The sequence below is a fragment of the Cinclus cinclus genome, chromosome 15 (genome assembly GCF_963662255.1).
Source record: "Cinclus cinclus chromosome 15, bCinCin1.1, whole genome shotgun sequence".
Taxonomy (NCBI): Eukaryota; Metazoa; Chordata; class Aves; order Passeriformes; family Cinclidae; genus Cinclus; species Cinclus cinclus.
Genome location: NC_085060.1, coordinates 8,583,908 through 8,607,282, shown reverse-complemented (window position 1 = coordinate 8,607,282; position 23,375 = coordinate 8,583,908). Strand labels below are relative to the sequence as shown.

Below are 23,375 nucleotides of genomic sequence, written 5' to 3'. Positions count from 1 at the left end.
CCTTGTTAAAAGACATTAAAAGTATGCTGAAGTTCAGATTTTCGTCTTCAAAGTGCTCCAGTACAAACAAAGCCTAACACAGAAAACATTTTCTGGAAAAACTGAAACATTCCATGAGTTCCCGATTAACAAAGTCATGGGGTTCAGTGCCTGACATGGCTGTATATAATGCAGCCTCTTAGGAGCACAAGAGAAATGATCCAGGGAAGAGGAGATTGATTTCAAACACCCAACACGTCCTCTGTCCAATATCAGCAGGAACCTCCACTTTCGTTCCCATGACTGGCATTTCCTCTCCAGGAAGATTTTTTTCTGTTGAGTTTATACTGTAGAGATTAGCTTGGTGTATATTAATTTCTAATTCACTTAATCATTTTGAAGGCTCACTTCCTTCCTTTGCTCAGACCTTTTAGTATCACCAAATAAGTTGTTTATTTAAATACTTCTGTACCAGGCACAAAACCTGCTAGATGCATCAGCAAACTCTTCAAAAATAATTAGATTTTTGAAATTCTATTGATGGCAAATATATCAGATAGCTCTAACCATCAGTCTAAATAACCCAAAGCAATGTTTTAAGCCAAGAAAGTTATCTTAAGTAATACATCCATATTACCATAACCAATTTATTCTCCTGCCCAAACTCATTTCATTGGTTACATTCCAAAGTGGAAGTTGAATGAACTATATCCAGGCTTTAGAGCTCTTCATCTCTTAGCAATTTTTCACATGGGCTAGAACCAGGTATGTTCATTAATTATTATGAAAAAAACCCTGCAATCTAATTAGCAGCAAATACCTGCACACCTGCAGCCTTCCAGCCAGCAGCTTTTCCTTGCCCGAAAGGAAGGTAAATAAAGGAAATGAAAACTTCCCACCAAAACCAGGCACTTCCAAAAGCCCAACACAGCACTGCTGAAGGAGGCAGCATGCATGCACAGTGCTGTTGTCTCTGGCTCAAGCTTCAACCATGATTTTCATGGACAGAAGACCGATTCTCAAAGAAGGGGAGGAAGGCAGAGGAGGTTCTGTCTGCAGCCTGGAGTCAGCATCCATCCTGCCACCACATGCCTGTATCCCTGAACATGCCAGACAGAATGCCCTCGTGACCAGCGCCTGTGGTTTGGCCACTGGGTGCCACTGCTGGCACCTTGAAGCTCCTGGGGTGGGGGTGGGGTTGGATGGTGGGAAAGGGTGATGCCAAGCATAGCTCTGGGGATGAAGGGCCAGTCAACACCAGTAAGCAGGGATGGACCCAGCAGTGGGATGTACACAGAATCTTCCTCCATGCACCACACAGCACTCTTAAGATGGTCAGCAGTAGCAATGAAATCATATCTAAAGATGCATTTTAACATAGCTATTGGCATAGTGCAAGTCTGAATCCTCAGTTTCTACCTCCACATCAAGAAATCAGCTTGGGCACCAGAAGGAATATTAATCTTTTCTCTGTGCAAACTATGGGCATAGATGTCAGCAAGGAAAAGAAAAAAACCTGAAAGTCCTTTTTATGAGTTAAATGCTAATCTGACTAGTAACTCCCTATATCTAATTAGATACTCATTCTCTCCTTCACAGAAATGAGCTGATTAGCACACACCAACATAACCCAGCATTAACCTTGCCACCACAAGAAGAAAAATGGCAGGTTCCTCTCTTACATCTTGACTGTTTGCTGGGTAAAATAAATGACCACCTTTCATTTGTATTAGAAGTTGACTTGTTCTCAAACAAAGCAAACACACAAAGGCCTCAGTTGCTTATTTTACAGCACCGTAAAAGCACGTTTTACAGCTGTGTTGCAAGCAATCTGTATTCATTAAATTATCACTCTGACAGGCTTCCTGTGAAAAGCTGTCAAACACAAACATTTTTCACAGACGACAAATCATACTTTGCCAGTGCTCTCTCAGACACGGTTATCTGGAGGGATGGCAGGCTCTCTCTTCCCTCCAGTTATCTTGTTTAAACTCCCCGGACAAGGGCTGGCCCCTCTTGTCGACAAACAGGCACACACAGGGTTGGGATGGGCTTCACAAAGTGACCTGCAAGAGCAGCATGTGGCTCCAAGGTTTCCCTGGTTCTCCTGACTAAGAGCAGAGCCTGCAGAGAGGGCTGGGTTACACAGAGAGGATGAACCACAGACAAGGCTTTGGGATAACATGGCACAGCCAGCTCTGGTCCAACCCGACTGAGGAGCAAGGCCATTTGTACTGCTTCAACACACCTCAGCCAAAGTGCTGCTGATGCAAAGTCACCTTCTCAAGGTGATGCCCAGGAAGGAAAGCTCAAGGCTGAGGGAACCAACATTGTGGGACCAGAGCCACAAAGCTTTTCTTAAAGCAAGAAACGATTTTAAAAATTGTCTGTATTGCAAAATAAATTCTGTGCCTTCTATGGGCTTTGATGCTCAAAGGAAAAGAACATTTCCAATGCAATTAACTTTAAGAGGCAGAAAAGGCATAATCTGTAGTCAGTTAATCTATAGCTTTAGGCTCTGTTTATTCTTTTAACATTTTTGAATTTCAGGGTAGAATTTCAATGCCCACCACTTGGTGAAAGCCTAGAGATGTCTCAGAAATGGTAAGAAAGACAGGATGTGGCACATGTGCCATCTCTGCAATAAAAATCCTGGGGAAAAACATCTCTGCTTTTGAACAAATCCTTCTTTAAAAGAGCACATTGAGAAACATAATCACAGTTACTTGGCAATTTCCTTTTTTTTCAGGTAAATAAGATATATTACCTCTTTGCAGCTTTAGGGCAGACCAGCCCTGCCAGTAACCCAGTGCAGGAGAGCACATCATCTCCCTAAGGTGCTTCCACATGACATCAGATTCCACTGCCAGAATAATTAAAAACAATCTTTCTTCCAAATAACAGATACATGATCTAATTGAAGAAACACAGTCACTCCACCCACTGCGAGCCAGTAAATCCCACCTCCAGACAACACTTCTATTTCTTTTGACTTTCAAACCCAGTATAATTTTGATCTTGGATTCCTAAGTGTCACCTGAAAATATTCTCTTTTTTCTTTTTTTTTAAAGTAAGAAGGGATGCAGTGTTTTCCTATTCCTTGTGCTAACATTTACAGATATTACAAGAGTGGGGTTTTCATACAAGAGGGCTTTTCCTGAGGAGATCCCAGTGCTGTAGGGCACAGTCCTACCTAAATGAAAGGTAGCTCCTGGAAATGAGCTGAACACATCAAAGGGGCACGTTCCCTTTCACCCACAGTCAGGTTTGGCATTTCCATACAGGTGCTGGCAGCAAAGGAAAAAGCAGCAAAAACTGCGTGGTCTGAGCTCTCTCCTGCCACCACCTGCCCTGTGTCAGGACCTGGGCACTTGTGTCCTTGGCCTCCCCAGCCCTGCCCCAGGCAGACCCCAGGGCTGAATCCAGTGCTGACCACTGCAAGAGTGCAAAGCTGTGCTTTCAATTTCTTTATCGTCAGGAGCAAAACGCATTTATTTCAGGGAATACTTTCACACAGAGAGGCACAGTGCTCCACAGCACCACACTTACTCCTCTTGTAGCCATGCAAACAGTCAAATTATCAGGGACACAGGGCTCAGCACCTAAACCCCCCACATTTTATAGAACAAAGGAAACCTTAACTGCAGTGCAAAAAAAAAAAAAAAAAAAAGAAAAAAATCACGTCTTTTCCAAGAGTTCAGCAGGGCTGTAGAGCCAGTGTGCTTGCTACAGACACCCATCTGTTGGCTGTGCTCAGGGTGCTGGTGCTCTTCGAGAAGGACACCAGGGCTGCCACACACCTTTCTGCTCCCAGCAGAAAAGCCACCAGCCATGCTGCTTTTCCCATGCACCAGGTTTCCTTAGTTAAGAGCAGAGTTTTCAGTTGGCCTTATTCTGTTTGAGGTTTGCAAATGAGCTACACAAACAGATCCCAGGTAGACGTGCAATTACTCAACCACCTTAAAAACAAATAAAACCAGGTTTAAGCACGCATATGGAACATGCTAAATTTTTATAGGCGCAATTAATTAGTTTCAGATAATTTGCCACCCAGCTTTTCAAGCATACCCTTAATATATTGTCCAGATTATGATTAATTAAGGACCGTCTGTCTTACCAAAACCTTTAATTTGCTTGTCTGTATAGACAATTACAGTTTCTAGTGTGTACGGGAGAACACTGCCACAAAGAGATTAATTATATTTTCCCTTTAACAGTTTTACTCATAAAATGCCCACATCAGCAAGATGGATTCCCAGACAAACGCTCCTGCCCAAGCCATGGCCCCGCAGGCTGTGCCGTGGAAGGGCCAGTGCTGGCTCTGTCCCTGTGTTTTTCCAGAGGTGCATCTGCAGATGCAAACTCCACCCTGCAGCTGCTCCTACCATGTGAAGTAAAATTCAATCCAGACAGATAAACGGAATTTGGGAGAAAAGAGACAAATGTTTGACAGCTCTCTTCACCTGGAGGATGAAGCCGTCCACAGCCATGCCACCTAATCCAAAGAGGATTATTTTTTATTATCCAAAGCAATTATTTTTTTCTGAATGTGCTTCATTATTCTTAATATGCCTTCACTTCCTTTATTTTATATACAGCATTTGTAATTTCCACCGGGAAAAAGCAAATCCTAGCTTGACAACCTTTTTCCGGAAGTGTTGAGAAACCCATGAACATACAGTGTTAACACATTTATTGAATATGAACTCAGAAGGGCAGGGCAGACCCACAAGCTGTTTATCTGTCCTGTTTTCAAACATGTGTTAGCACTTATTGACATGGGAAGAACTCTTTCACCGGCTTTGAAGAAGTACAGACTTAAATCTTGCCAGTGTCACAGCAACAGCCCCAGTATGTGAATGTTGCAGAGCTGGGAGGAACATCTCCCTAAACTTTGCTTGATTAGTGAAAATCAAGACAACAAAAACAACTGGGCCACAGCCTCATAGGAAAAAAAAAAAAAAAAACCAACAGCAAAAAAACACCACATCAAAAAACAAGATTTCTGGAAGTTCTGGTTTCTGAAGCACTGTGGGGCTAGTAGGACTGCAGAAGTGCAGGGCAGAAGATAACACACAGCACTGGGCAGCACCATCACATAGAGACTGAACTTGCTATAGAGAATAAGGAGCAATGAGGGAGGAGGACAATGTGGAGATTGCTGCCTGTGATTCAAGAAACAAGCAGCAGCACATTGCACCCTGCTGTATGTACCAGTCATCCTATACATTAGGGAAACAGTGAGAAATGCCCCTGGTCCCTTCCCTTCTTAGTCCATCCTGCACATCCCATGCAGCAGGATAAGCCCAGACTTTGTAGCCTCCTCATCCCTGGTTTCAGGGACTGTCACTGCTGACACATCCCATTTTTGGACAACTATACTGAGTTTTCTTTCACTGTGTCCATGTTGCCTCCTCCCCAAGCAGCAGGTCCATCATTCCCAGCACTTCCATCCCCTCCTTTTGACAAATCTTCCTCAGCTGTTTCTTTACAGCTGTTTCTTCTTCTTCCATTGTTTGCTCTTACCCCTACTCCCCCCATGTCTGATTTTCATGGCACCCATTCCTCAATCTCTTCAGACACACCTGTGATTTCTCAGGTGCTTCAGCCTTTGCCCCACATCCATTTGGTACCAATACACCAAATTCCCAGCCCAAACTTCACTTGGAAGTGAGCTCCTTCAGACTGCCTCCCACATGCTCCTAGCTCAAAGGAACCTTCTGGGATACTCACTAAGGTATTTCACAGGTACATGTTTTCCCAAGCCTCCCTTCCTACTGCTGTCAGAGTGTGAGGAGGGCCTGCACTACTGAACAGCGGGGATGTCTTTCTTGTTTCCATTACCTCAGCTACCCTCATCTCATTACACTTGTAGGGAGAGCTCTTCCAGCTAGGGCTGCTTCTTATTTGTTCAGCCAGCATGTGAGTGGCTGGACACTAAAACGTTACAGTACATTAAACACTAATAAAATAGCTCCAGCTCTGCACCAGTGGGTTATCACGCCCCCAAGCCAAACCATCACCACCAAAACAGGCATCCAGGGCAGCAGCTACCAGGACTATGCACACAGGCTTGGTTGCTCCTTTGGGCAGTAAGGAGGAAGAGAGAGTTAATTTTAAACAGACAAACAATAGCTCATTGACTGGCTGACAGCAGTTAGTAACCAGAGAGCACCAGGCACGTTTCCTGTAGCCAAGTACAAAGCATGTTACCCACATTTTTGCTTTTGGGAAATAAAAGCCAAAAGGATAAGAGCATTTTACCTGTGACCTTCAGACCAGAACTGCTTTGACCTGAGATCGCATAAAAGTGTTTGATCCTCCCAAGCCCATAAACAAACTGCTTTTGCCCCTTGCTGAAGTCTTGGCTAAGTTACACAATCTAGTAACATTTTTTTCCCCCCCTCCTAACCAACAGGGCAGGAACCCCCTTCACCTTGCCCCAAGAAATTTCCTACTTCTGTGGTAACTTGGACTTGACCTTAGGATCTTTCCAAGCCTCCCAAAAGAGAGGTCTGGCTCTCACCACTGTCAGACAAGCATAACCCTCCTCAATGAACAAGACTAAAAATCACAGTGGTCTATGTGCCTCCTTAAAAACCTCCAGATGGAGAGGAGCCAGTTGAACAAGAACAAAGAATAAACAAACTTCCAGGGCACAGACAGCAGACAATTTATTTCATTGCTGTTGCACTGAGTGGGAAAGCACAAACAAAAGCCCACAAGTGGGATTTTCTAAAGGAAGTGTGTTGGTGGTTGCTCCCTCCAGCTTCTCCTCAGTCACTCCTTCCCTATCCTCGGTAAGCACCAATCCGAAACCAAGACCAAAGGATTACCTCTCCACAACAGCTTCTTTGAGGTATATCTTCCCAATGTTTTCTGCCCTGGTTGGTATGAGGTTTGGTGCCATCCACATCTGGAGAGGGCAGAACAAGGCTGTGCCTTCACTTCAACGTGAGTGGCAGCATAGACCAAACCACCCTATTGCTTGTACCTGAATGATGCCATGGTCAGCAGTGCACTCGCCTGAAGGTGGGGGGCAAGGGGAGAGCTCTTCCCACCACACAGGTTTATTCAGAAGCTCAAACTCCATGCAGCTCTGGCTGCTCTACCAGGTCTCTACTCAGTGCTTCAGCTGTGCCTACACACCAGGAGCTGCCTCCTGCAGTTATGAATGTGCTGGCAGCAGTACTGACCCCATGGTCCTGGGTGCCACAGACATGGGGGGACCCTGCCAAAGGAGCAGGACAAGGGCCCAGGTCTCTGCTCTCACAGGCAGTTTCCAGTAAAAGAATTAATGTGAGATGAAGGTCCCCAAAGGGCAGTTATTTTGGTAAGGCAAAGCACCCCAATGGGTTGCCAAATTCTAACTATAGGAGCAGCAGGCCGGGCACCTGTGAGGCTCATCTTTCACTGTTTGCCCCCACACTGCCTGAAGCAGCAGAAAGGAGACCAACAAAAGCTTTCCCTTGTCCCTTCTGTGTCCTTCCCAGTTACTAATACATCCCAGCTATGTGTCCCACTGCACACCTCCCCTATAACTCATACCTGGAGACAGCAGCTAGAAACAAAGGGTTATCTGAACAACAAAAATTAATTTAGAAATTAATTGCAGGCTTTTTTCTCCAGTCTCAGCAGAGCTTGGAAGCTATTGGCCAATGTTCTCCTGACCAGTCTCTCAGATTCAGCCACATGCCAGTCACTGAAAGAAATGAATGCACCCAGAACTAACACAGGGCTCACATTAGGTCAAGGACACTCTGGGATGCTTCCAGGATGCTCATCATGATCACACTTTGTACCTGTAGCTACCCCACCCAATACAGACATGGAGCCCACAAACAGGAATCCCTCTCCAGCCCCTCTGCCCACTCACTGTACAGCAGAGGGGTTGTGTGCACCATGGACTCAGGGACCCCTGCCCAGCTCTTTCTTCTTGGATTTGGTTTCTTTCCACTTATTGTCCCCTAAGGGTTTCCTTTTACACTTCTGTATGTGTTTTATCTTACATGCTAATGGAAAATTCAGGGAGACTGGATCAGAGGTGGAACTCTCAGCATTTAATCACTTCCCAGATGCTGGCTCGGGCTGTACCATTTGATACAAATCCTGCTGTTATCTGGGCATTGGGAACACCAAACCTACTGCCAGCCCAGCCCAGAGACAGACCAGCTCATACACTTCCCTCCTGTACAATGAGGGCTGCACAAGTTTGCTGTCTTGCATAAGTCTGGAGTGCACAAAAGAAAGGGACACAACTTGGTCCAAGTTTAACAGCAAAAGTGCTTGTGAAATACAGGGGCAAGAGAAACAAGGAGCTTGTGGGACTCATCAACCCCTCTATTTTTCCCCCCAGAAAAGGGCTTGGCACAACAGTTAGGTCTTCCAGGAGATTCAGGATGAGTCTTTAAAAAGTAAAAGGCAAGAACATCTTATCTAGGAAGCAAGAGAACAGCGGAAACACTGCAGAAGAGTTATGGGCTATGTCCTGTCCTGGTTCCAATTCCTCAAAACAGCTGAGCAGTTTCCCCAAAGCACAGACCCTGGCGTGGAAAACAGCCTCAAAGGGCAAAAGAGGTGAAAGTTCAAATTTAATACATGGAACTGAATATTTATGCAGTCTTAATGTCACCATTTATTCTATCAATTTTATTAATCCCCAGGAGAGTGAAGGGGAGGGCACTAAGTTGTGAAGATAAGACAAGGCACAAGAGATTTTATTTAAAAAAAGGGAGGGGGTGTTTAAATCCCTCACTGCTATAGCTGCTTCTGTGGCATGAGATGTCACCACAGTCAGTTACAGCTTTCCCATGATTGTCATTGTCAAAGAGTGAGATGCCTATATGGCCAGAAAATGTAACCCACTAATTTCTCAATGAAGCTCATAAACATACCTGAGATAAATCAGCAAATATTCACCTCTAAAATAATTTAGCAATGGTGAATCCAACAACTCAAGAAGTATTTTTTATTTTAACAAAAAAGCATTTCCCTTGCTGCTGAAAATTAATCTCTTACTGCTACGCTGGCATCAGCCTAGTGGTTTAAATTACAACAGGGGAGACCTCCAGGAGCATACATACCTGTACTGTAAGCAAATATTTAGACAGGATATGTAAGATATGGGACTCCTGAGCTCACAAGTTCTCCCAGTGCAGGCAAACCAAATATGCACAGGAGGATCTGATGCTGTCACATCATGCACTAGGAGCTGAAATGACTCCTGGTCAGCCCCTTGGGGATGGATAATCAGCAGATCGTTCCATGCTCCTGATTAAAGAGGAGATAATCCATTTCTGTATGGCTTTGGTGTCAGATCAGAGCAATTCTGGCAACAGTTCCAACAGCATACAGTGCTCCAGCAACAGCTGATGCAAACACTTCAGAAGCCACAGGGCATCCCAGCCTCCATCCAAAGGACATGCCGACACTTAGACTGTCCTTCTGCAGCAGCAACTGCTGCAAAGGTCAAGCACATAACAGTGAGAGGACAGGTTTGCCTCTCCTCCCAGACCTGAATGTCAAGGCTGGGAGATTAGCAGCCAGAGAGCCCACAACAAAGATTTCCAAAGAGCTGGAGGACAGGGTTTGCTGTTTGGGCTGCATCCTGGAGTGACCGATCACAGCCTGGGGATGTGTAACCCCGCAAGAGAAGTGTCCACTCCACTTGAAGTGGATTTGGCCTCTGTAATAATTCATCCTGCTTACTCAGTCACTCTGCACAACTGTAGCACAGAGGATTTCATGTTAAACTAAGGAAGGTGTACAGCTCGTTTTTGCCAGTTTTATTTGCATGTCAATGTATTTAGCTACAAGTGATACAGAAGCCCTGAAAAGCTGCAAATAGTAAAATTAGACCTTGGGTCCATGCAGAAGAGCAGCTCTGGAAGGGATTGTGTCCTTTTCCAGTCTCATCCCCAAGGATCAGGACAAATATACAGGTCTTGACTGCCTCTCCTTCCTGTAGTTTGGGTACATTAAATCAAAAAGTGTGGGATGAATTATGTGGGGCAAGAATAACTCAAATGTGCAAGACACAACTGACCACAGGTGATCTAATGACTAAGCACCAAGACCAAAGGAACAAATCACCATCTCACAAGCAACCAAACATTCAACAGCAGGCTCTTAAACAGAACACAGCAGACATGGAACCCCAACATTTTTGAAGAAAAGTCTGAGGACCTCAGCAGGGAGATCCCTCAACCTGCCCCAGCAGCAAGGTGTGCCTTCAGCCTCCAGGTGACTGGGCTGGAGGGAGAGAGGCAGTCATGATTAAAAGCCTCCCAAGAGGTAAATGAGGGAGGGTGGTTATCAGTTCATCTCTACTTCCACCCCAGGTAAGATTAAAAAAAATCCTAAATCAGCTTTGTCTGCAGCAAATGAAGATTTAGTTCTGATATTAGCACTCAAAGACAGTCATTAGGCTTTGGGACAGGCTGAGGAGGTTGCCAATTCTCCTTCATTAGTTTCACATGAGGCAGAGACACACCCTCGAGGGACAGGCTGGGCACAGTAAATCCAGCTTTCAGGAATAGCTGAACAACACCATCCCCTTCCAGACTTGCCAGTCAAGGACTCCCTGGGCTAAAGTGAGAGTGAGACCAGCACAGAGGATGCTCTGAGGGGCTGACAGGAGAACCACAGAGCACAGACAGAATAGCTTGTGCAGGCTCCCTTCCAAAGCTCATATATTTTGAAGCCTTGCACTTTGACAGGCATCCATCTCAGCTTGGCTTAATGTCCCTCTGCACTCTGCCCTCACACAGCCCTGCAGCCATCCCTCCTCCCACAAAGGGGCCAATGCACCTCACAGGATGTCTGCTCCACGTCAGTGATGCTAATGCATCAACCCGTGCATGCTTTGTTTTCAATGCAGCATTCCAAAAAGCCTCATCGTTCATTTAAGGTGAAGCAGATGCTACTCCTCTGGTCTCTTTGAACGGGCTTATCTATGGGCTGGATTTCATTAAGTGTCTTGTTCTGCATTTAATAATCTTGCAAGTCTAGACACTTTGGTTCTCCCTCTATCACCCTTTGGTGTACCAGCAGGTAGAGACAACAGAGGTTAAGAGGGAAATATTTAGCCAGCAGATTTAGATGCTATCAAGATGATTGCATAATTCTACTTTGACTCACTGCAATTTCATACCCAGGGATTTTTTCTCTCACCCTAGTGCCAATCCCTTTTGAAAGCAAGAGGCTGCTACTTGCTGTAGTAGTGCAGAGGAGGTTGCTGGAAGGTTCAAGGTGCACGTTTTGGGATATTCATAGAAAACTCACTTTGAACCAATGACCAAACAAAGGAACAAATGTCCAGAGAACATCACAGAACGTGATGGTGAGGTACAAGCAATGCAGCTGGCTGTCACCTCACTCCCCCAGCTAACAAGGAGAACCCAAGCAGCAGCCTCACATCCTGCTCCTCCTCCCAAGATGCCCAGGCAACAAGGGGCTGCAGTGTCTGGGAGCACTGAGGCACCTACTAAGTCCCACAGGAACCAACCAACAGCTCAGAAGCAAACCAAGAAATGCCCTGGGACCTCAGCCAGGTGCTGTGCCCAGTGTCTAGGCATCGAGTTCAGCTGTTTGCAGAGGTGGACTCAAAGGAAAAGCACCTGGTTGCAAGGTGGGCAGGGCTGGTTCCCAGAGAGAGCTTCTTCCTGCAGCTCCCATGAGCCAGGCATGTCCTGTGGAGAGCCAGTCTGACAAGACACACTGTGGACCCAAGGGCAATACCCAGACCAGCCATTTGCTTATCTGTCAGCACTTAGCATCACACTCCAGCGATGGGAACTCAGCCGAGACTTGTTCATTATGGTTCTGACCCTGCATCATATTTGAACCCTCAGCCTCCACACAAAACCACTCTGTGTTTATCTGCTGCTCTGCCTAGCCCCAAAGGCTAAAAGTGAGATGGATACAAATACTGTGGGTTCCCAACGTGCTGAGAAAGATCAGCATTGTTGTGGATCGGGGCTGCAAGATGTGCACGTTACAATTACGCACGCTTCAGGGATGTACCAACAAAACCAACTGCAATCTTACATTAGAGCAAAATGGCTTTTCAAAAGATTAATCAGAAAGAAAGATCTCTCTCTTTGGGAAACAAGCAGCCATAATCAGCAAATACCTCTCTCTCACAGGATTGCACAACAAGGCATGCTCTGCCCTCTGAGCCGAGTCATGAACTTTCCCAGCAAAGGGGGAGACAGAGCAGAAAAACTGCATAGAAAACAACAGGATGGGGATTTTTCACATTTTTATCCCAAGGAGAGCAAGTTCAAGGTCTCTGCACTTACCATCAAACTTCTTGTATCGGGAACTAAACATGTTTTGTAGGTGATTGCTAAGCTCTACGACAGCATTTCTGAAGTCATGTTTACTCTGCTGACTGTACTTCTCCTCCATTTCTTGAGAGCAGCATGTGTAGCCTTGTGAGCAGACTTTCAAGTGGTCACCTGAAAAGCAGAGAAGAAATATCCCAAGTTAAAAGGACTCTCTATGCCAGAGAAAAGGGGTCTCATGAGGCAGGGTGTGTGAAGATTTGCAGCACAATTTATTTGCAAGGAGATTCCCCCCACTGCGAGTGCTGGACCAAACACAACAAAACCTGATTCCTTAGAGAAACTTTACAGCAATACATGTAAAAGCCTCGTCTTTCTGAGAGAATATTAAAAAGTTTCTTCTTACTTACTCAGTTAATAAACAGATACTAATCCTGTACAGTATAATTTGAAGAACCAAAAAACTGACCTGTACATAGATATATTATATATGGTAAGTTGCATGAAGTTTGTGCTGACTATTTTAAATACTTCCAGTTCATTCAGTTAATACACAACACCAGGGGCAATGGCCCTTTTTGTCCAGATAAGTGTTTCCTTCTTCACCCCTCCCCAGTCCAAATATCAGAGGAGAAGCAGTCTCTTTCAGAAGCACAGTTGTCACTGACACTAAATTATACTTGCTTTATGAACACGCTTCATATTTCCCAGCTCCTAATTTTGCAGTTTTCTGTCATCATCCCAGAGTAAACAGGGGGTTTGTTTTCGGAGACTTCAAACAGACTTTTTTCCCTTAAGATTATTCTTTCATAAGAGTAATCTTGCTCAAGTTGGCTTGCTCAGAGGCTTCATCACCAAGTGTTTCAGTATCTGCAACAGCTCCTTTTAAAAATCTCTCAGACAATGTGGACATAGGATCTGGACTCATATAATTTGCTTTCAGACGCTTTGCAGCAGTGTGGGATGAAGCTGTCCCCTTCCAGCACCACCTGTAAAACACCAGTCAAGTTTTGGGCCAATATAAACCCTTGGCACAGCAGCCCTCAGCTTCAGCTCTCTGACAGACCCCACAAACCAGCACCAACACAAAGCAGGTGAGCTCACGGCCAAAGTGGTTCAAATTTGGGCAAATTTTTGCAAATCTCTGTCAACACAGAAGATATGATCAAAACAAGCAGTCAGGATGAATAACTCATTCTTCCAAGTCAGATGGTATTTTAAAAGACACAGCCAGCATGTAAGCTGCTGTCTTCTCTCCCATTTCACAGCCTGCTGCCAGACCTTATCCTTCATTCTAAGGAAGCAGATGGAGAAGGGAAAGTTCTTCCCTGCCTGCTCCCACCCTGGAAGTCACCAAGGACTTCCAACCACCATGCAGGTTCAGAGACTCACTGTCAGAGCTGCAAAGGACCCGTCAGCCCCCATGCAGAAAATAACATCTTCCTGACAGGCAGTGCACCACTCATTTAAGGAAGAGCCATCCATCCTACCTGCTAGAGCATCAAAACTTGGTTTAGAGAAACAAAAGCAGGTTTTGGACAGTTCAAAGGCTACCCACAGTTAACACAACAGGTTGATGCTCTGCCTGCCTTGTGCAAGATTTCTCAACAATGTCTTTTGCCCAGCTAGTGAACCTTGGTATCACTTTCCATGACTTTCTAACCCAGAAAGGTTAGTGTCGCCTTACAGATACATCAGAGCCATCTTAAAAAACAACACAAGTATTTCTCTCTCTCTCTCTCACTCTTTATATATAGTTCCTAAGAACCTCTCCTCTTAAAATCTATTTCCCTGTTATGCTACAGGGTTTGTTTGTTTTCTGTGGCATTACTGAGAGACCTTGACCAGAAGATAATTCTGACACAGATAATTTATTGCACAAGACCGTCCACTGCCCCTCAATTACGGAAAGCTCAAAGTCTGCTACGGGAAGCAGCATTGCTAAAGCACAGTTATCAGGAAACACTGAAAAATCTCACTGACTCCTTACAGATATATCTTTTTTCACAGACTATTTCTTTCTGTCTCAGAGGAGCATCTCCAGCAGCAAATACACAGCTCCAAGGGAGGCAGCTCCAGGTAGCTTCGTAAGTCATTTAGAAAAGAGGAAGGGGTACTCAGATCCTGCCTGCTAAATCCATCCTGGAGCATGCCTGGGCACTTCTCTCTGAGCCCACCTTACCAGCAAGCATCAAAATAAGAAAGTGCCCAAGCATCACTGCTTTATTTCACCTTGAATCTCTGCTCCAGTTCCAATACAGGACTAAGGAATCTGACACAACATTAACCATGAACAGCAGCAAAGCAAATTCAGACCTACTGAGAGCAGGATTTCTTTTCCTAGTTAAACTTCACAGACACTTCTGAATTTGTCCATAGACATCCTACAGTCCCTAATACAGTGGTTTTAACAACTTCTCCAATTTATTTATTATTTTAAAAAAGCCCAACCTATTTCACAAGTACAGGTATCAGCTTCACATCCATTTACATTATTACACTACAGTTACCATCCCATCTAATGTTACAAAGCGAAATAATTTCCTCTAATCCCCTTTGTCCTAGATTTGACAGTGGCTCCCCAGGACACACGTGCAAAGCCAAGCAAGAGCACCACTGACAGTAAATCAAGCTTGCACAGATCCCATCTGGTTGATCATTAAGAAATAATGCTCCAAAATGTAACTCAGACATTCAAAAATGAATGACCAAGCAATCTAATTATGGAAGATATTTCTCAGTCATGTCAGCACTATGTGGTCTTGGCTCATGATCAAGAATTAGCTCTGTCTGGAGCTGAAGAGCTCTGGCTACTCAGTGCTAATCACAGGAGGATGAACTCTGCTACCCAGCATTTAAAAAACAGAAAGTTTAGGTCCATGGGCTGCTTTTCTTGCAGTTTTCTTATGCCACAGTGGGAGATGCCACTGGAAAGTCACTGGAAGACACTGAGGGCCCCAGTTTTCCCACACAGAGGTTTGTCCTTAGCACAACCGCATCCCCAAGAATACACCCAACCAACACTGGCACAGCATGTGAAAAATCCCATGTCTGGCCTTTTAAATCTGCTAGCAGAGCTGATCCATGCAGGATCCATCCACAGGACTCAACCCATGCAGACAGACCCTGATGCAAGACATCATCAAACAGCTTTCAAACACCATGGTGCTACAACCAGGGGAATGGAAGGGATGAAGACTGGAGAGTGCCATGTGAGCATGGACCAGTTCTGCACACCCAAACACCAACCTGGAGCCAAGATCAAAGCCAACACTCTGTCAAACTGGCAGTCAACTCCTCTAAAGAAAACAAGTGAAAAATATGTGTATTTAGGCATACTTAGCAGAGATCTAATGTTTATGTATATTATGTAGAGAATGCTCATGGTGTGCATTTGCTGTCAAGGGTACATTCAGCAATAATTATTTCCCAAGTCAAAACTCATCAAACAATGCCCATACAAGGCAACTCTTCATCTACTGTTGAGTGTGAAAACCTCGGCAGCTTTTGTAATTTATCACCATGTGAACAGAGCAAAAACATAACTCTGTCACAGCCTCCTTTCAAGTTTGGCTTTTTATTGAATTGTTCGGCAGGGTGTGCAATCATCACATAGTGGGCTCCATGGCAAAAAGAGCTCAAGTAGCAGAGATTGACTCCAAATATCTACTGCATATGTACACCATCACCACAGCTTGACATGGATTTGCAGATCTTTCTCATGGCCTGCTGCAGCAAGACTTTTCCTTATTTTATGATACATATGAGTACAGAGAGAGAAATGAGGGACCAAAAATTATGGAAGATACTTGCTCCTTGGCTGGTTAACAGCATACCTCTGGGATATGGAGGTGGTTGTTTAAAGACAGAAATGTGATGGTATATGATGTTACCATCTGTACATCCAAGCAAATGCACTCAGAAAGGTAATCTTGCAAATGTATGATTTAAACCATTACCGAAACACCACATTTAGCGGATTCCAGGCACACAGTTTCTTCCAAATCAAGTAACTACTTCGCAATGTGTTGAAAAACAAATTTTCATCAAATGAGTAAGTAGGCAGTGCAAACTCAGGGATATGATACTGAAAAGCAGTTCTGGTTACCAAACCAGACCTTTTCAAAGTGCTATTTCTGGACGTCTAGCATGTCTTCCCAGCCTGCTTCTCCTCGCCTTAACCAAGTTCATACTTAAGGACAGATAACTGCAAAACTAGCTAAAGCTTCAGGAGTGGTTTACTGGGAGGTGGGGAGTGGGTATTTCATTAAAAGGCTCCCCACACAGCCCAGCCCTTCACTGGAGCTCAATAAACAAGCCAGAAGTGGTTTATGGTCTGAGACGTTACTGCTGGACTTTGCTCCCATGTGAGAAATCAGTCTGGGGGAAGGTTGGGTGGTGGAGGAGCAAGAGGCAAGCACTGCTGAGGGCCTGAAAGTGGGGACAGCATTTCAGCCGTGTGCTCTGCCTCTCCCCTCTAGCACACACGGGCCTGTGTCATCTTTAAAGGGGTTTTATGACTTCCTCTGAACCAACTACCAAAGGAATCCCGGACTGTAATGCCGGACCCTAATCCAATTTCACACTAGACTTGCCTTCTAATTATCACAGAATATTAGGCTTCCACCCATCATATATAATTGACATGCTACTGAGGCTTTACAAAACCCCCAACAAAGATGACAAGAAACACTAGCATCACCCCTGAGCACAGCTCCGCTGCTCCGGCCTCACAACAGCAAAGGGCAAGAAGAAAGAAAAGCATGAGCTTGTGATTGACTCCGGTGGAGTCAATGAGACAGACACAGCTACTGAACTGTCCACTCAACCCAGTCACTTTTGATTTACCCAAAATACCAAAAATGCCCCCTTTTCCTGGCTACAAAATGATCTGGGGATGCTCAGCACCTCTGGGAATGGACCCAAGTTCTTGTCCATCTATGGTGCTGCTGTATGCAATCCCTACAGGATGTTGGCACAGCCACAGCATAATCACTGCTTACACTGCTGTTAGATACCTGCGAACAAAGAGCACTAGCAAAATGCAGAGTCTTGGCATTTAACTATTTCCAGGTGAAATTACACTAAGCTGTGAACACCAAAGGGAGGAAAAAATATCTGTCTCTGGGGTACACTGCACCCCCAAAGCAGCACTGCCACTTCCTCCCTGGCTGTCACAGACACAAGCTACTTCAAGATATGCTTTCTTCCTGGCAGAAGCAGCAAACTTGAATTCTTATTTGATGCCTCTTATCAGAGCTCCCCTTTTTCACTGGGTGGTCAGTATTCTCCACTTGCTTTAAAGCTGTGCTGCTGTCGGCCTTGTGTTTATTTTACTGGGGAGAATACTCCTGTGGAGATGGTCGCGTGCCAGGAAGGAAGGGATGTGAAACAGCATTGAAGTCCTGCTAACAGTGGTGACACATCCACCACAGGCAGCAGAGTCAGAATCCTATGCTCACATCCTGCAAACGATGAAGAGCTGCTGGCACCCTCTGACCAGAGCAGGGCAAACCAGGTTGGCACATCTGGGGCTGCACTTCCCCCGATGCTCCTGACTGCATCGTGTTACAACCATCCCAAACCCTTATTTCAATTACACACTTCCAGGAGAAGCAGTTTGTGCAGCAGCCTCCCTGCATCTATCACCAGACACAAAATAACATACCCCATCTTCCAATGTCAATCATCTCCCATTTCCATTCCAAAGGCTCATGCAACCAGAGTCAGCTTTTTTTTTCTCCTTCTCTCCTCAAAACATTAGTAATTCCTGTTGGGATCTCACACCGAAAAAGCACCAAAAGAGAGAGCACACCCCATGTTCCCTAACTCAGGTCTTCACCATGAAGGCCAGCAGCCAGCACCACTCTCCATCCAGGCATGGGGCTCCAGCCCTTTCACAGTCACAGATCATCTTCGTCCTGGATTCAACCATGGTGGATTCTCATCCACACCTGAACCCTTTTTTCCCAACCACCCAGGATTTTTAAGCCAGGAGACATCTTCACTATGTAGTCAGCTCCCAAAGCTGACTAGTAGGGTTATGGAAGTACCACATTTTGGCACCATGAGCCAGTATGCAGCATATTTAACATCCCACCCAATTAGCAACTGTTTTATATACATGTTTTATTTGCCTTATTAATGCTAAAGCCACTTGTTTCCCCTGCACTTCCACTTAGGTTATTAATCAATGTGCATTTCAGTTTTTTGCTGATTACTCTAATGGCACAAAAAATTCCCCAGACTCACAGAGAAAGCTTATAATAGTAAAATGATTTTTTTTTTCTGCAAACTTGTCAAGCAGTCAAAATATACTCTTTGATACCCAAACCAAAGCCCTTTCACCTACGCTTAACAACAGTGAACTATTTTCAGCTGAGCTTTACTGCATCTGTTAACTCAGCTGCTAATCCATCTTGCAGGCAGTGGAATGGCAGTGCACACAATACCTCAGTGACATACCTCCCTTCAACACAACAAATAATCCTAATTATTTCCATAGCGTGTACCTACAGTTACTTAAAATATCGTATACAGCCGAGGTCTGTCTGGCTTCTATTTTTCCATTTTGCTTTGTTGACAGCTTTGGGTTCCCAAATTTACTGCCAAGAGGGTCAAGGGAGTGCAGAGAACAAGAGAGATTTATATTCATGTGTGTACATTAAGTTTCTTAATGTGCATTTGGCTTAATTTTCTACTGGAAAGAGCAACTTAGGACACAAAGAGGGCTCTTGCATCCACCCGCCCAGGTCCGAATAACCACTGCAAAGCTCATCCTGGACCTGATGACAGAACCAGTCCCTGAAGGACCACGTCTGGGTAAATGCTGTCTGCTGAGGTCAACTGGAGTGATTTTATCCCTCCTGGGCAGGGACAGACCAAGAAAGCCCTTTCCACACTCCTAACCCAGCTCTTCAGCCCCCCCAAAAAAGACAAAGATCTGTCTCTGCTCTCCATAGCAGCCCAGAGAAGCATCACTGGTCAACGGAGATCCCCTCCTGCCCAGCTCTCAAACTGCGGCAATGGAGAGGTTCAGGTGGAAGACCCCAAGGACCAAACCCAAAAACTCTCTACAGTACATGTAGGCCGGGGCCTCTGCCCTTTGCAGGTGATGTCTAAGCAAGAAGGATGCAGGATCTTGCCTTCAGTGAAGTTTAAAGAGTTCATTAAAAGCTAAAACCCAGCTCACCTGAGGAAAAATACCATCACTGCTTCGTTTCCACAGCATAGCCAACAATTTCCTACCCGACAGGGTGGCCCAAATACTGCAAGGTTTTACACCCTGGAAAAATATGCCATGATAGAGCCTGCTTTCATTCCAACAAACAGGATATTGAGTCAATTAGTGGCACACCAAACACAAATCAGACAGATGAAGATAATACATTTCTGTAAACATCAAAAGAGAGAGAAACCACACAAAGACCTGCATATACAAATAAGGCAAGGGGAAAAAAAAGAATATTAAAGTATTACATAATTAAACTTATTATTTAAGCAAATCTGAAAAGGAAATAACTCTGGCTCACTAGAGGATTCTCCCTGGCTCTAGCTAAGATAGAAACCTTCAATGAAAACCAAGAGTTGTTTCTTAATTAAAAAAACAAAACCAAAAAGCCCTCCTTGGTATCTCTGAGTGAGAACTTAGGAAATGCAAATTCTCTTTATTATCACTAAATTCTTTAGAGATGAAGTAGTTTTCATAACATGTCTCTGCCTACATGCACTAAGTGAGCGGTGTTATACAAGGGACAAGGTATGCTGAAAACTACTGTTGTTTTTTTCTCACTTCTCTGGTGAGGAGGTTGGATACCTGTATTAGACCAACCCACCTCCAGGATGACTGAGCCCCTCTATCAGCTACCAAAGAACATGTAAAAACCCCAGTACTTGCAGCCCAATACTCTTATCTTTACCTAAGGGAAAAAGTCACAGGAAAAAGAAGCTGCACACAGCCAGCAATCAGACTTCAAAATTCAATAGAGATTGGCCAGCAGATTTTGCCAGAGTTATCCAAAAAACCTCACCAAGTATAATTTCATGCAATTAAAGGGGGCAAAAGGGGTGGCAGGGAAGAGAATCCATTTGGAACAGCAAATACACAGAATTACTAAAGCCTCAGGCACAAGTAATAGCAAATAGAAGAGATCTGGCTGAGAGACAGTTACTTTTGTTGTGAGACTTTTTTTCCCTCTCAAATTCCCCCTTGAGAAGGGAAAACAAAGCCAAAAAAACTGCCTGTTTTTTTTTTTTTTTGCCCTAAAGCTTTTAGCCATTTGCCAAAAGAAAGCAGCCTCTGATCAAAACTGATTCCATCACAATCAATGTCATTTAAACTGGAATATTTTTCCTTCTTAACATTTCCTCCCACTACTTTTGGCCCTTCTCCTTCTGCATGCCCTAGACCCTCCACCAAGCACCTCCAGGGATGCTGACACCAAAGCTGGGTGGCACCACACGTAGGCAGGCAGGAAAAAGCAGGGATATGCCACTGGCAAACACTTCTCCAGTAATTTTTTCCTTTTCAAACACAGCTGATTCCAGTGTCAATGCACAAAAACACATTTCAGAGCCACACAGTAGGTTTTTGTGAGATGCAGCCAGGCTCACCTATTTGTGCCAGCAGACTGGTCATCTGCTGGCAAGTCCCAGATCTGGCAGTAGATGATCCTTGTGATTCTGAGGATCATGCCTTAAGTGGGACAAACACCTTCAAAAATCACAAAAGAAACTAAAAAGGATGTAAGACATTCATGGCTCTGTGGAGGCACTTGGTAAGACAGATCTCCTCAGCTGACAGCTGCACTACCATGGGAAGCCACTGTTCTCCCAGCTGGTGGCATTGGCACATTTCAAGGCAAGCACCACTGTCCTAAGGCACTGAACTGTGTCTGTGTGGCCAAACCCCCTGAACATCCCCCATTTCACAGTTATCAGCTATGCAGGGGCTCAACAGAAGTGAAGCTTTCCTGCTTGCACAAGCAAAACCACACATGCACCATGACACAAACCAGAGCTACCATTTGCATGAGTTCCACAGCAATAAGAGCACTAAAAGCATGCAAACTGGCAGCTGTGACCCAAGCAAAAATTTTTTAAAAAACCCCAAAACCTAAAGATGTTTTTAATTCCTCAAATAAGAAACAAAGCTCATGGAAGTCAGCCACAATTTCCTGGTTTTGACTTAAAATAAAATTTAAAAAATATCTCAGGCTTTATACAAACAATAATCTAATCTATAAATTGGAACACAAGAGAGATGTTAATGAACTTCCAGAGAGATTAATTCCCTATTGTGGGAACCAAAATAGGCACTGCAGAACCTGCTGCAATTCTGACACCAACTTCATACAGAAGAGAAGGGAAAAAAGAAAAACAAAACAAAAAAAAACCCAAACAAACTCAAACAAAAGCACAAGACCAACTGCAAGCAACTATATTAAAGAGCAGTGTATGAATAAATACACAAATATCAGGGAAGAAGCAGGGCAATGTTTTCCACTCATAAGGACATGCTCCTTTACCCTGCCTTGGGATGCAGGGGCTCAGCAAATAGCCAGGACCAGCCAGGGCCACCCAAAAGTCTTAAGTGACATGCCAGGAGGACTGCTTTTACTCCCCTAGCTTGGATAGCAAAAGCCATGTGAGTTCCTTGTCCCACGCAGCTGCCAATGGCAGGGATCTCTTCCCAACAGCACAGGCAGCCTGGACTTGGGACCAGAGCACCAACTCCTTATCTCCTTCCTCCTGGTGCCCTGCATGCCACCAGCCACCCACACCACAGCACCCACTGACCCTGGGAATCCCACTCAGGGAGGGAGCAAAAGCGAGCCCAAGATCCGCACCAAGGAGAAACACCCCATCATCCTCTGAAAGATTACTGCTCGCTTAGGTGTTTTGGGGTCAGGACTTGTGATAACTGGAAGTATAAACAAAAAGGGCTGAGGTGTGGCAAATTCCAGCTGTAATCTAACAGTTGGGAAATCAGGCACCTCCCCTGTCTCTGTATATCCCCACTGACACCCAAGGCACCTCTGTACAGGTGAGAAAACTGAGCTTTGGACTGCTTCTATCAGGAACAGTAAAACCCAAGGCCCAAGGAAGAACGAGTTTGCTTTTGGTCAACTTGTCCATCCACATCTGCTGAGAATCACAGGCCCCTGGTGCTCCCACACCCTGTCCAGCAGACCCCATTCCAACCCCACCTTGACACAAGGCAAATAAACAGGGTTTTTTTCTGGAGGGTCCTGCAGCCTTGAAGAGCATCAACTCTCCATCCTCTGGCTGGGATGCATGCAAACTTGACTTTCTTCCAGGCAGGGAAAGATCTGCCCCAAAGCACAGAAATACAATGTGAATAACTCTTTTTGGTCCTGGCTGTCCTCTAGTACCACTTGATGATGGATGGTTGGCTCCAGACAGCATTTCACACATTCTGGCTTGCAGAGGATCAAGCCTGAGGGCTTTTGCTTCTTAAACCCCCCCTTATTCAAGCTCGGACATACCCGTGGCCTTTCTGCAAGACCCGATAACCAGCCTGACCTATGAGGGAAGGCAGGGTCCTCTAAACACCTCCAACAGCATTCACACCACTGCTCCAAACACAACCCACTGGCACACAAAGTGCTCCAGCAAGAGTCTCCCATCAGCCCCAGGACGAGCAGTCAGGGGACATCGGCTCCCTGCACCGAGCCACAGCTGGGCAAAGCCAGCACAAACAGAACCGGCCATTTGGAGGATGCTTCCCACCAACTGCAGAAATACTTGCTCTAACAGCCTTGAAGTCTTTAAGGGGCAACACAACTTTATTTTTGTTTCCAATCCACTACTTTCCATTTCTCCACACAACAACTAAACCAACCAAAACCTACCTGCGCCCTCCACCAACAAGGCCCTAACTACCAGACCTTCCCCCCCCTTGCGTTGAACAGAGCTGCTCCCCGCACGGCCACATCCTGCCGCCCCTCGCAGGACAATTAGCCTTAATCCTCGTTAGTTCTGTACGTTTCCTTTAAATCCTGTTACCGCATTCCTCCGGTCACTGGAGCGCGGCCCAGCCGGCCTCCTCCGCGGCGGTGACGGTGACCCCGCGGTGCCTCCCGGCTC

General features: G+C 45.1%; 1 protein-coding gene across 1 annotated transcript in view; it reads right to left on the bottom strand.

The window, feature by feature from the left end:
- Positions 1 to 23,375, bottom strand: part of GPC4 (glypican 4) — a 65,023-nt gene that overhangs the window by 22,478 nt on the left and 19,170 nt on the right. The window contains exon 2 of the mRNA XM_062502688.1: positions 12,282 to 12,440. Within this exon, the coding sequence (XP_062358672.1) occupies positions 12,282 to 12,440 (159 nt within the window). The remainder of the gene's footprint in view (positions 1 to 12,281; positions 12,441 to 23,375) is intronic.